At 48.6% G+C, this 12,953-nt stretch overlaps 1 protein-coding gene across 2 annotated transcripts in view; it reads left to right on the plus strand.

Annotated features, from left to right (window-relative positions):
- The window catches only part of Pcnx2 (pecanex 2), a 117,551-nt gene that overhangs the window by 26,347 nt on the left and 78,251 nt on the right, over window positions 1-12,953 (plus strand). For both annotated transcript variants that reach the window (XM_057753362.1, XM_057753363.1), the window contains exons 10-12: window positions 4,546-4,691; window positions 7,902-8,055; window positions 8,181-8,213. In XM_057753362.1, coding sequence (XP_057609345.1) covers window positions 4,546-4,691; window positions 7,902-8,055; window positions 8,181-8,213 — 333 coding nt within the window. The remainder of the gene's footprint in view (window positions 1-4,545; window positions 4,692-7,901; window positions 8,056-8,180; window positions 8,214-12,953) is intronic.

The following is a 12,953-nucleotide window of genomic DNA, read 5'->3' on the forward strand; positions in this document are numbered from 1 at the left end:
CAGCACCCACATGATCATTCACAACTGCCTTTCTTCAATTCCACAGGCACCTGGCATACACACAGTGCACAGATATACATGCAGGCAAAACACCCAAACACATTCAATAAAAATAAATAAAACCAGTATGGTAGATGTGGGTGCGGTGTCTGCCTGGCTCTGCCCCACTTACCATCAGAGATTGCACCGTTTCCCCCTTCCCCGAGGCCCACGCACCACACAGCGTCTCCCTTTCAACTAGTATCTTTGAGGTCACCCATCTTTCCTGGACCTCTGAGGCCCTTGGACCTTGGCTGTGGGCTTTTGTCACACGTAGGTCCTAGATAGGTCTGTGAGCTCTTTCAGCTGCACCTCAGGGCCTGTGCTCGGCTCTCACCGCAGCCCTGGCGCAGGCAGCCTCTGCAGAATGTGTACTCTGAGAAACTTGGTCCCTCCCAACCCAGGCCTGCACAGGGCCTCCACTTTTCATACTCCCAGAAGACTCCCCAATTATATTGAAACAGCTTGGGAAGGCGGAAGAGCTGGAGGTGAAGGGAACTTTGAAGACGTTAGAGGCACTAACAAGCCTCAGAGGCATCCTGGTTCCAGCAGAAACTCAAGGCTGAACAGAGATTGCAAAGATTGATTAGACACAGTTATAAGAGCTCTTTGTTTCACTCTTAAGTGGGTCTTGCGAGATGGCTTAGGTGGTAAAGGCTCACACAGAAAAGCCCGAGGACCTGAGTTCAATTCCCAGGACCCATATCGTGGAAGGAGAGAAACAACTCTCACAAGCAGTCCTCTGACCTCTGCACACACATACCGTGGTGCACAAACACATAAGTGTAATTAAAGACAGGACCTGTGAGTATACAGTCACATAAAATTCTAATTTACCATAGTTTTATTGTTACTCAGCCAAATCCATTGAGAAGTTAGGGTTTCTATTGCTGTGAAGAGACTCCATGACCACGGCAACTCTCATAAAGGAAAACATTTAATTGAGGGCTGTGTTACAGTTTCAGAGGTTTAGTCCATTATCATCATGACTAGAAGCATGACAGCATGTAGGCAGGCAGATGTGGTGCTGTAGGAGGTGAGAGATCTAATTCTGGACCAGCAGGCAGCAGGAAGAGAGTGACACTGGGTCTGGCTTGAGCTTCTGAAACCTCAAAGCCCCACCCCTTGTCCCCCAGTGACACACTTCCTCCAAAAAGGCCCAACTTACTCCAACAAGGTCACACCTCTTAATAGTGCCACTCCCTATGGGCCTACACCACACTGTCTTTTCTGTTTTAGGTTAAATATAAAGTGCTTGCATTTTGTGGTTTTGTTCCATGGGGGAATAAAGGCTGCTGGATATGTACATTTGTACATTTGTAAAAGGATCATAGAGGTGGGGGAAGCAATTTTCAAAGTTCTATTCTTTTTTTTAGTTTGGTTGATTTTGACTTTTGATTTTTGAAGACAGGGCTTCTCTGTGTAGCCCTGGCTGCCCTGGAACTCTGTAGATCAGGCTGGCTTCAGACTTCTGCTCCCTTCAGCTACACATGTGTGGGGTCCAGGCTCAGTCCATTTCCTGTGGGGTCTTTTAGTTCCTCCTAGCCTTGGCCAGTACATGCAGCACCCCTGGACCCCACATCACCAGAACAGCATGCTGAGTCACTGGTGCATGTATTTCTTGCCCATGCTGTAGAAGTGGACATCAGGGCTAAGATCCTTGAGCATAAGGTTTGCTGCAAAGTCAGGCCCATGTCCATTTGCACAAATTCCTGCTGATACAGCACCAGGTGGTTTCCAAGATGGCACTGTGTCTTGGAACAGAGCTGTGCTGGTTTGTTCTATATCAACTTGACACAAGCTAGAATCACCTGATAGGAGGGAGCCTCATTTGAGAAAATGCCTCCATAAGATTGGGCTGTAGGCGAACCTGTAGGACATTTTCTCATTTAGTGATCAATGAGGGAGGGCCCAGCCCACTGTGGGTAGGATCCTCCCTGGGCTGGTGGTCCTGGGTTCTATAGGAAATCAGGCTGAGCTAGCCATGGGGAGCAAGCCAGGAAACAGCACCCCCAGGGCCTCTGTATCAGCTCTTGCCTCCAGGTTGCTGTCACTGGGTTCCTGTCTTGTATGAATTCTTGTCCTTACTTACTTTGATGATAAGTGTAAGCAAAGTAAGCCCTTTCCTCCCCAACTTTCCTTCTTGGTCATGTGCTTCATCACAGCAGTAGAAGCTCTAAGACAAGAACCCAGATCACATGTTGCTCCGAGAGTCTCAGCCCCACTGCATCCCCTGCCCCTTAGCTCCTGGGTATTATCCTTGGGACAGAGTGGCTTTCCTTTCCTATGCCTTATATATGCATCAGGACCCTATGTTCAGGGTAGCATTCTGGTCCTTAAGCTGAGTTACCGAGTCCCTCTTGATGCTGCAGGGAAGGCAGACTCTGCAGGGTTCTGCGAAGAAGCATCTGGGCCACTCTGAACACACACTAAGTTCTTAGATAGCAGCAACTGTCCTTGAAATTGACGACTGCAAGTCCCAAACTCACCCAGGGTGTGTGTGTGTGTGTGCATGTGTGTGCGTGTATTTGTGCATGTGTATGTATGTGTGTGTGCGTGTGTGTGTGCGTGCATGTGTGTGCGTGCATGTGTGTGCGTGTGTGTGTCTGTGTGTGTGCGTGTGTGTGCATGTATGTGTGTGTGCATGTGTGTGTATGTGTGTGTGTGTGCGTGTATGTGTGTGTACGTATGTGTGTGTGTATGTGGGAGGGGGAGTCTGACAGCCTATGGGCCCTAGCATAGGCTGGCATGGTTTTTGTTTGTTTCTGTGTTGCTCCTGCCTTGGATTTTGATCTGTGTGATTCTTTGAGACACCCATCGAAGCTTCACGCTTCCAGATTAAAGTGCTAGGTGTGAAGAGATGCTTTAAGGTAAATTCTCTGAGGGATTTGGAGCATCCACATAGTATGAATAAAGACTACAAACCTGCAGGGGTGGGAGGAGGGGCCCCAGGGGTCATGAAGCCCAGGAGATCTGTGGATTTCATCTCCCCCACACCCAGCCTGAGGCCGGCACTCTTCCATGCAGCCCCCGATGAACTGACCACAAAGTAGATGTAGTTCATCCAAATGCTGGGGTTCCAGACCTCCGGGATGGCTGTGGTGGGCACCCTACCTTCTGCTTAGTTTCCTATTCCAAACTCCTGTTCCTCACGAGGTCACCCCCTCTGCTTCCTGCTTCGTTTTTAAGTCTTCTCTAGATGCAGACTCTGAAGAATTAGCATACATGTATGTTGTGCACACACATACACACACAAGTGCACACACCTACACACACACTCAGACACACACACATGCATCCACATACGCTCACACACACAAGTGCACCCACCTACACTCACACACTCAAACACACACATACGTGTACCCACATACACTCACACACATACTCAGATACACACACATGCACCCACATATGCTCACACACATACAAGTGCACCCACCTACACTCATACACACACAAGTGCACCCACCTACAGTCACATACACACACACACTCAGATACACACTCACACACATGCACCCACATACATTCACACACACACAGGTGCATCCACCTACACTTAAACACACGCACCCACCTGCACTCACATGCTCAGACACACACACACACGCTCTCACATACACTCACACAAACACTCAGACACACACACATGCACCTATAGTCACACACACACACTCAGACACACGCACACAAGTGTTTGTGCACACGCATGTTCATATGTGCAGAGGCCAGAGGTCAACCTCAGCTGTGGTTAACCAGTCGTTCTCTAGTTTTTGAACAGGGTCTCTCTGTGGTTTGGCACTCACCAAGTAATCTAAACTGACTGATCGGTGAGCCTCAGTCATCCGTCAGCACCTTCGCCGTGCTGGGGTTACAGGCACACACCATCATGACTGACTTTTCACATATGGGGGGCAAACTTGGGTCTTCACACTTTTGCAGCAAGCACCTTGCTGACTGAGCATTTGAAGTGAAATTCAGCTATTTACTTCAGTATTATATTTAATAACAATTTAAAAATTAAGTCACTTAAAATCTTTCCCTTCAACTCTTGTCTTACACAGTAATTATTTCCCAGGTGTGCCTTGACTTAATGAACAGAAGTGTTTTAAATGGAGAGTTCCAGGACCTTGGCGACAACATTCATGGAACTGGTGTGATTTAATCATTATTCATGTCTTAGACTGGGCCTTTTAAACAAAATAGTTTGGTTTCAGAATTTGATCATGTTTTTGTGTCTTGGTTTAGATGTTGTTTCAGTACTAGAGTGAAAACTCAGGGTTTCAGAGCCTCTGAACTGGAGAGTTATGGGGCTCTATGGGGGTGCTGGGCATTGAACCCCAATCCTGCAAGAACAGACAGCACTTTTAGCCGCTGAGCCCTCTCTGCAGCCCGCATCCCCCTGCCCTCGTGCTTTTAAACTATAGGATGTTTCTGTGACAAGGGCATGTCACAGTAACCCTCTTTTCTGCCTCTCGTCTGTTCTGTTTCTGGGGCGCGAAGCACGTGAGCCAGGACCTGGAAGACTCGTCGCGATCCTCGGCGCAAGGAAGGTTTAACGGAGAGCAGTTTTACAAATTCATCATTTTCCCTGGGAAGTGGATTAAAGTCTGGTATGACCGGCTCACCTTGTTGGCGCTATTGGATCGGTAAGCACTCAGGGGCATGGGCGTGGCCAGAAGACAAGGGAGGACACCAAGGAGCATGCTCATACTCCACCACCCCTAGAATGCGCATGGCTGCTTGCTAAGGTTCCCTGGGTTGTCTCCAGCCCACACCCTACATTCCTGTGAACCCCGGTAGCTTAGACATTGGATTTCACAGTTGCCATGGGAAGTGATGATTGGACAGGATGGACTAGCTTGCAGTTTTGCCTGGGGAACAGTCTGCTCTGATCTGTTCACTCCGGGCTTTGTTCTAGTAGACATGCACAGTTTCTGGAGCAGGAGGAAGGCCTTGCCTGACCAGCTGCCACCCTGGGACAGAGGGGAGGAAAAGTGGGGTGGTGTTTACCTGTCCTCTGCACAGCTTGGATTCCTGCTTCTCTCTCCCCTCTGCTGTACACTAACTTGATGCTGCTCTCCTTTAGGCCCTTCCCTCATTGCCCCCTAGAATAAAACGCTTTGTGACTGAAGATGTGGAGCCTGGGTAGGCACGGCAGGGAGGTTCCAGTTTGCTCTGGTAATGAAGATGAGCTTAGAGTAGGAATTGCCTGTTTGTGGGCTCCCTGTCAGAACTGGGGAGGGGACACAATATTAGGGTTTTCAGAGGCTGTGGTTCTGGTGGGGATTGGTTTAAAAATTGATGGTATGATCACTAATGCTCACACAGCAGGGTCTGTTCAGAGCTCAGTGCCAGCCTCTGGGGCAGTGGCAGGGCTGTCTAGCTGCCGTCTGTCCCCCAGTGACTGCTTGTTACCTTAATGGTGCGGTTGTGTATTAAATGGTGTGATCACAAGCGGGGGGGGGGACACCAAAAACTGATAGTCTTGCAAAATTACAGCAGTAAATTTCAGCACCCACAAGTCAGGGAATAATGTTGTAATCACTTTGCTAACAATACCGTGTTACCCTAGGGCCTGCGCGTGGTGTGAGCAGAACGTGGAATACGTGGCTGGTGATCCAAGATAATGTATTCTGCTAGATGAGGCCTTAAAAAAATACTACTTTATTTTTCTGTAGAAAGGAATAGGTTGTGTTAACCCCTCATATGAAAACAAGTATCTTTATAGGTGTGTGTGTGTGTGTGTGTGTGTGTGTGTGTGGTGTTGCATGTACCCACGCCTGCCTGCCTCGTGCCCATGTGGAGGCCAGAGGACGACCCGCAGGCGTCATTCTCTCCTTACACCATGTGGGTCCCAGGGACTGCACTTGACGGCAAGCGCTTTTCCCGCTGACCCATTGCGCTCCCCTCCCCATAAGTTTGTGTATCGCGACATCCGAGTTTTTATTTCCAAAGGTTTCCATAAATCACCTCTGGTACTTAGTGGGGGGTGTCATTGAACCTCCCATGGGTGGAAAAGCTTGGCCTGCGAGAGTGCAAAGCTGGAAGGAAGGAAGGAAGGAAGGAAGGAAGGAAGGAAGGAAGGAAGGAAGGAAGGAAGGAAGGAAGGAAGGAAGGAAGGAAGGGTGATAGATGGGCTGCCAGGCTGTCCAGGAAGGAGATGAGCTGAGCTTGTGCACTGTGGGGACAGGGGTAGCCATACTGTGCACCCCTAGGCTGAGGCCCTTACCCGGTGCTGTGAACCTCATCCTCAACTCCTTTGTCTCCTGACATGGTTGCTTTCTGGCACCCATGGATGCAGCCTCCCCTTCGCCTTTGGTCCTCCAGCCGTCCCCATCCTTCTCAGGTGTTTTCAGCTGCGTCTCTTCTCTCCTGTCCCACCCTTACCCTTTGAAAAGCACCCAAACCTTACCTTCCACTGTTTTGTTTATCAGCATCTAAAATAAGAAGCTGCAATCCCTGCTTTACTCCAGCATCCTGTTCATCCCTCAATCAATCATTTGCTGGGTACCAGCCCCATGTCAGGCTTCTGCTGTGCACTGAGGTGTTAGTGAATGCCACAGCCATGGTGTCTGCCTTCACAGGGAACAAGAGCAAACATAGTGGGTCCCAAGGCAGAGGACACAGACACAGAGGGACACCACTAATGTCAGAAGTTTGGCTACAGGGCTAGGGAGATTGCTCAGTGGACAAAGCATGAGGAACTGAGTTCGGATCTGACATCCTCCTCTGGCCTCCATAGGCACCTGTACACAGGTTTGCACACACCCATACATAGACACATGCATGCACACATAATTAAAAATGAAATAAAAGATTTGCGACTGTCTCGAGGGACAAGGTAGCCAAATATCCCTACCTAGAAGATCAGTTTAGTGGGTAAAGACAGATTGTACGCGAGTAAACACTGCTCAGTTATGAAATGTACTTAGAATTCTCGTGAAGGACCTGTGTCTCCCCTCTGCTGCACCAACCCCCCATCTCCATTTTGGCCAGCCCCCCAATGTCCTGCTGTGCATCTGTTGTCCTGTCAAGGTCACATCCTTCTGAAGTCATGGTTCTATCCTTGCTCATCTTTTATAGCTAGCCTGAACCCTCCCCCAACAGGCCGGCTGACCCCTCAGTCCTTCCATGGCCGTACGTAGTATTTTGACTCATTACCTTTCTTCCTCTTTCAGCCCCTCCCATTGTAGACCCCTACTACCTCCCTACCTTGGTTGGTTGACTCAGCTCATCAGCCCCCCTTTAACAATGCTCTAAACGGCCTGCCACATGTTTTCACATGCCCTTGATAGGACCTCATGTCTGGATGAGGGCCCCACTGCATCTTCTATCTCATGGAGGGCGCCACAACAAAATCACCCAGCAAGACTGTAGACTCACAACTTACCCAGTGAGGCTCCTTGGACTGTCTGGCTTGGGGGCGAGGGGTCATATCTCCCTTTGAACCTTCCTGCTCCTGGAATGGGGCAGCAAACCGACTTCGGAGAAGATCCGTCTGGAAACAGTTATTCCGATGTCATTGCAGTCTTCCCCAGCCCTCTCTGAGAGGAGCCGATGGAGTTCTGAAACATTCCAGGCTGTGGTTGAAATCATGGGCTGCCACCTCCTAGGGAGGCCAGTGCAGTGGCCAGGGAAGTCAGTGGGGTCCTGTGTCATTTATTCCAAGAACAAACACCTAGAGTCAGCATCAGGACCTTGTTGAATAGCACAAGACTGAATTGATGCAGGGGCTGGCACAACACAGCCCCTCTGAGCTGGCTGTCAGTCAGTCTAGAGGTGAGTGCAGGAAAGCTTGCCTCACTAACGACAGGGGTGGAGGTCTCAGCCCGTGCTTGTTTGTGTGTTTTGCACAGAACTGAGGATGTGAAGGAGAACGTGGTGGCGATTCTGCTCAGCGTCCTGGTTTCCCTCCTGGGCTTTCTGACGCTGAACCGTGGCTTCTGTAGAGACCTGTGGGTCCTGCTCTTCTGCCTGGTCATGGCCAGCTGCCAGTACTCCCTGCTCAAGGCAAGAACCCATCCTCTGTGTGGGGCAGGGTGGGAGATAGGGGGCATGTGTGTGGGGGTGTGTTACTGTCACTAGCATAGCCTTGCAATCACAAGGTGACCCAGGCCCTCTGGTTTGTGTTTTAGAGCGTCCAACCTGACCCCGCCTCACCAATACACGTAAGTGGCAGGCCTGTAGCTTGTCTTATCCGCTTGCATTGAAAACAGGGTGATGCACATGTCTACTCAAAGGGTCACATTTGCTTCTGTGTCTGTATCTTGGATGCAGGAGTAGAAGCGGTGGATGGATACTCAAGTGCATGGCACAAAGCTCTGGCTGGATCTAAGCGCTTGGTGCATTGGCATTGGAGGAGGGGCAGCTCAGGCATGGGGCGGACCCTGTGTGACAGGTCACTTTTGTTCTCCGGGCTCTTATAGGAAAAGACACGGCTTGATCGGATGGTCCACAGGCTGCCATCTGTCTGCCTGCCTTTGCTTCCACTTATCCCCTTGCCTGTCTGAGGCTGAGCATCATGGTCGTCCTCTATATTTCCCACTTTCCTTATGTGCCAATAAAGCTGATTAACGTCGATGGGGATTGAATGAATATTGCATGTAAATTGCTTCAAACACCGCTGACACCTAGCAATCACTCCTCACGTGTTCTTAGTATGTAGGCATAAACTGTGTGTGTTCAAAAACACTCCTACATATACTTTGGGGGTGAGTCATAATCTGGTCACATATGCACAGTGGAAGGATTAAGTCAAGTTCATTCGTTTGTCATATCACATACTTTTTCTGATGAGAATATTTACAGCACACTCTCCTCGGTTCCCAAGAGCACCCTATGTAATTATTAATAATAACACCATCACTGGACTATGGAACAGATCTACAAATCTCACTGACCCCATGTGCCCGACTCTGTGTTCCCTCCTACCCGCCCTCCCTACCCGCTTCCTGTTCCCTAGCTCCTACCACTTTGCTCATTTTGCTGTGACTCAGACTTGGTCATTTTCCAAACACAGTGGGGTCATCCGGTATTCCTCCTTCCATGCCTGGCATATTTCTCTTTGCTCAATGTTCTCCAAGATCATTCCTGTTCACACATGACAGGACTGCCATGCTTTGCAAGGCTAAATAGTATTTCATGTATGTGTATATATCTCACATTATTAGTATTATTTTTATCTTTGTTTCATTGGTTTTTGTTGTTGTTGTTTTAAGAAAGGGTTTCTCTGTGTATCCCTGGCTCTCCTGGAACTCACTCTATAGACTAGGCTGGCCTCAAACTCAGAGCTCCACCTGCTTCTGCCCTCTGAATGTTGGGATTAAAGGTGTGTGCCACCACAACCTGGCTTGTATTTTTAAAAGTACTTATTTGCATGTATGTGTACATTTATGTGAGTGTATGCAACATGTGTTTACATGCCTGTGGAGGCCAGAAGAGGGCATCCAATCCTCTAGAGATGGAGTTCCAAGTAGTCGAATGGCCTGATGTGGGTACTGGAAAATGAACTCAGGCCCTCTGGAAGAGCAGCAAGAGCTCTTAACTGCTGAGCCATCTTTTAAGCTTCTCTCTCTCTCTGTGTGTGTACGTGTGTGCGCGCGCACATGTGCGCACGTGTACACATGTGCATGACCAAGTACACACATATGCAAGCAGACACTGCACTTTCACTTCCCAGTCACCCAGACCTAGAAACTATATTAATTACAACACTCTTTTGCCAATGGCTTAGGCATATTCCTACCTAAATTTTAAATCCTCTTAAATTTTAAATTAACCCCTTTCTTTTAATCTATGTATCGCCACAAGATTGTGGTTTACCAGTAAGGTTCCAGTGTCTTTCTCCTTTGACAGGTACATGGCCTCGGCCTGACTCTACCTTCTTTCTCCCTGCATTCAGTTTAGTTTTCCCGCCTACCTATATTCTGCCCTACTCTAGGCCAAAGCAGCTTCTTTATTAACCAATGGTAATAAAACATTCACAGAATACTGAGGGGAATCCCACATCATGCATGTGCTTGTTCCGGTGCATATCATGTATCTAGAGATCAAAGCACAATCCAGGTGCTGGCCCTTGCCTTCTGCTTCGCTTGAGGTAGAATGTCTCTAGTGTTTCCACTGCTTTATGCGCCAGGGTAGCTGGAGGCTCTGCTGTCTGCTGCATATCCCCGGTAAGAGCATTTGGCTTGCAAACACTCTTGCTGCAATCCTCTTTTTATGTGGGTTCCGGTGATTCAATCCCAAGTCCTCTACTTTCAAGGCAGAGACTCCCATCCACTGTTTGTACTTTTTAAAGAACTTCTCACCTTCCTTAACGGCAGAACCATTCCTAGTGCACCACAAGGGGTCTCCTTTCTCCATGTCCTCGCCAAAACTTATCTTTCCCTTTTGTGGTAAATGCCGTTCTAACAGGTGTGAGTTCGTTTCCCACTGTGGCTTTTATTTTCATGTTCCCACATGGAACTCTGTGTATGAAAAGCCAGTCTGCTCTTATTCCTCTGGTTCAGGTGCCGTTTATGCTGTATCCCAATAACCTAGAGTTGGATTTGGGGGAGTCTGGGCTCACTCAGACCGCCCACTAGTGGCACAGGATCTTCCAGCTCCTAGGTACACATAGCTTCTTCTGGCCCTGGTGCTCCAGTGGTCAGGGTTCACTGTTCAGGTGTCGGCCATAGCCGTGTGCCTTTTACCCTTCTGTGCTTAGTGCACCCTTCCTGCCTCTGTCATAGCAACCCCCAAACATGCATGCACACACACAAACACACACACAAACACACACACAGGCTCTGAAAAATCTCTCCAATGAGGAAAAACTATTTTCCCACCATTGTGCATTTAAAAAATTTATATCCACGGTTTAAGACTGATTTTTAATCTGTGCTAGCTCATCATAATTAAGAAAGGCTTCGAACTGGTGGTCGTCACGTGGCAGATGCTGTCCTGTTAAATTCCTGTTCGCTGTAATTGATTTGTGTCGTGCATCTTTTATTTGAGATTCAGCATCAGGACCACTAGCTTCAGCATAATTGAAGCATTAAGATGTAGTGTTGGGAATGCCCTCAGAAACCTGGGGCAGGGGTGCCCCATCACCTCTTCCCGTCCTGTATCTTTCCGTCACTGTTGCTGGTTCACTGATGTTACATAGCCTCAAACACTCCTTACCTTGGGGCTAGGGAGACAGCTCGGTCAGTCAAGTGTCTGCCATACAAGCATGAGAACTAGAGTCGGACCCCTAGATTCTATGTAAAACTCAAGCAGGGCCACATAATTCTGTAATTCATATACTGTGGGTGCAGAGACAGGGTCCCCACCATCAGACGGGCCAGCCAGTATGGACAATCGAAGAACCCCAGGCTCAATGACGCCCTTTATCAAATAAAATAAGATGGAGATGTAACTGAGGAATTGGCTTCTATACACGTGTATACACCCATACAAACTTGTATACACACACACAAGCATGCTTACACATATACAATTCCTTCCCTGTATGGATTTTGGGATGTGATACAAAACATGCTAAGACCATCGGGAGGAACGAGCAACAAACAAACCTCACGAGTCAGATAAATTTGGGGTTGTCATTACCATGACTCCCATGTAGCTATGTTGAGCTGGAGTCGTACTGTCTGACCAAGCTACCATCCCAGGATCCAATCAGGGGTGTCACAGGGAGAAGGCATGCCACGGGGAGACAGGGGGCGTGGTTTTTCATACTATCACAGTGAACTTTAGCCAGACATCTACCCGTGTTCACTGCGGTTGTCAGTTTGCTCACTGGGATGTCTAAGAACATTCAGCTGGTTTGAGCTGGGCTCTAGAAACTCTGATGAGGAAGAGAAGGATGAAGCAAAGGCATTTTCTCCTGTAGTGCAGTATTTCCAGAATGAAAGGAGTCAGGCAAGAATTCACATCTTGTTAATCAACGTGCAATTCATCAGGTCCAAAAAAACCCAAAATAAATGCAGAGAGGAGTCTGCTTTGCAATTCGTGAGCTACCTTGCATGTAAAAAGTGAGCAGGGTTCTAGTCACTTAGCACCAGCCCCCTCCCCCGCTTGGGCTTCTCATTTCTCTATGGATTTTCTAAACTGCTCTGTGAACAGTCTGCTGCAGTGTTGATGGTGGGTGGGGCTGATGGGAAACCCACAAGCACCCAAGGTCAGCATTCCATTCTGACAGCAGCCTCAAGGATGCTCCACTGTGGAAGTTTAGGCTCTAACCAGACTGGACTGAGGGAACTGAATGAGCTTTTAAGAGACTATGATTGGCTTTCACTGGAGGAACGGGTGAAATTTTCTTATTAAAGACTTGGGGATTTTGATGGCTGGTGCAGATGTGCACTCTGCAAAGGGGGAGCATGGGATTTCAGTGGGGAGCACTCTGGGGACTTGGGGAGGATAGAGTGTCATGTGTGCTGTACTGAGGATGGCTCCGGGACCCCAAACACAGGATTCATAATTACAGCAGCAAAGGCAAGCCCTTTGTAGGGGCTGTGTTTGGTTTTGTAAATTAGCAACATGGAAGACATGTTCACATTTCTGATGAAGCTCCTGAAAGGTGTCTGAGGGCGTTTTATATTGTTCAAGGTCAGAGAATATATTTTAACACACGTGTCTGTGTGTGTGTTTACACATGCTCACCCATGCGTGTACAGGTGTACACATGTGCATCTATAGGCCAAAGGACTGGACCACCTTGATTTTGGGGGCTGCATGAGGGGCTTGGAGTAGTTTGTCACTGATCTGGAGCTTGCCAAGCTGGCCAGCAAGCCCTGGGGACCTGCCTGTCCACACCTTCCTGGCACTAAGATTGTAGGCATGCTAAGCATTGGGTTCTGGGGCTTGAACTGAGTTCCTCAGGCTTGCAAGGCAAATATTTTACTGACTGAGCCATCCCTGCAGCCCAT

The sequence above is a fragment of the Chionomys nivalis genome, chromosome 21 (assembly GCF_950005125.1).
Source record: "Chionomys nivalis chromosome 21, mChiNiv1.1, whole genome shotgun sequence".
Classification (NCBI taxonomy): domain Eukaryota; kingdom Metazoa; phylum Chordata; class Mammalia; order Rodentia; family Cricetidae; genus Chionomys; species Chionomys nivalis.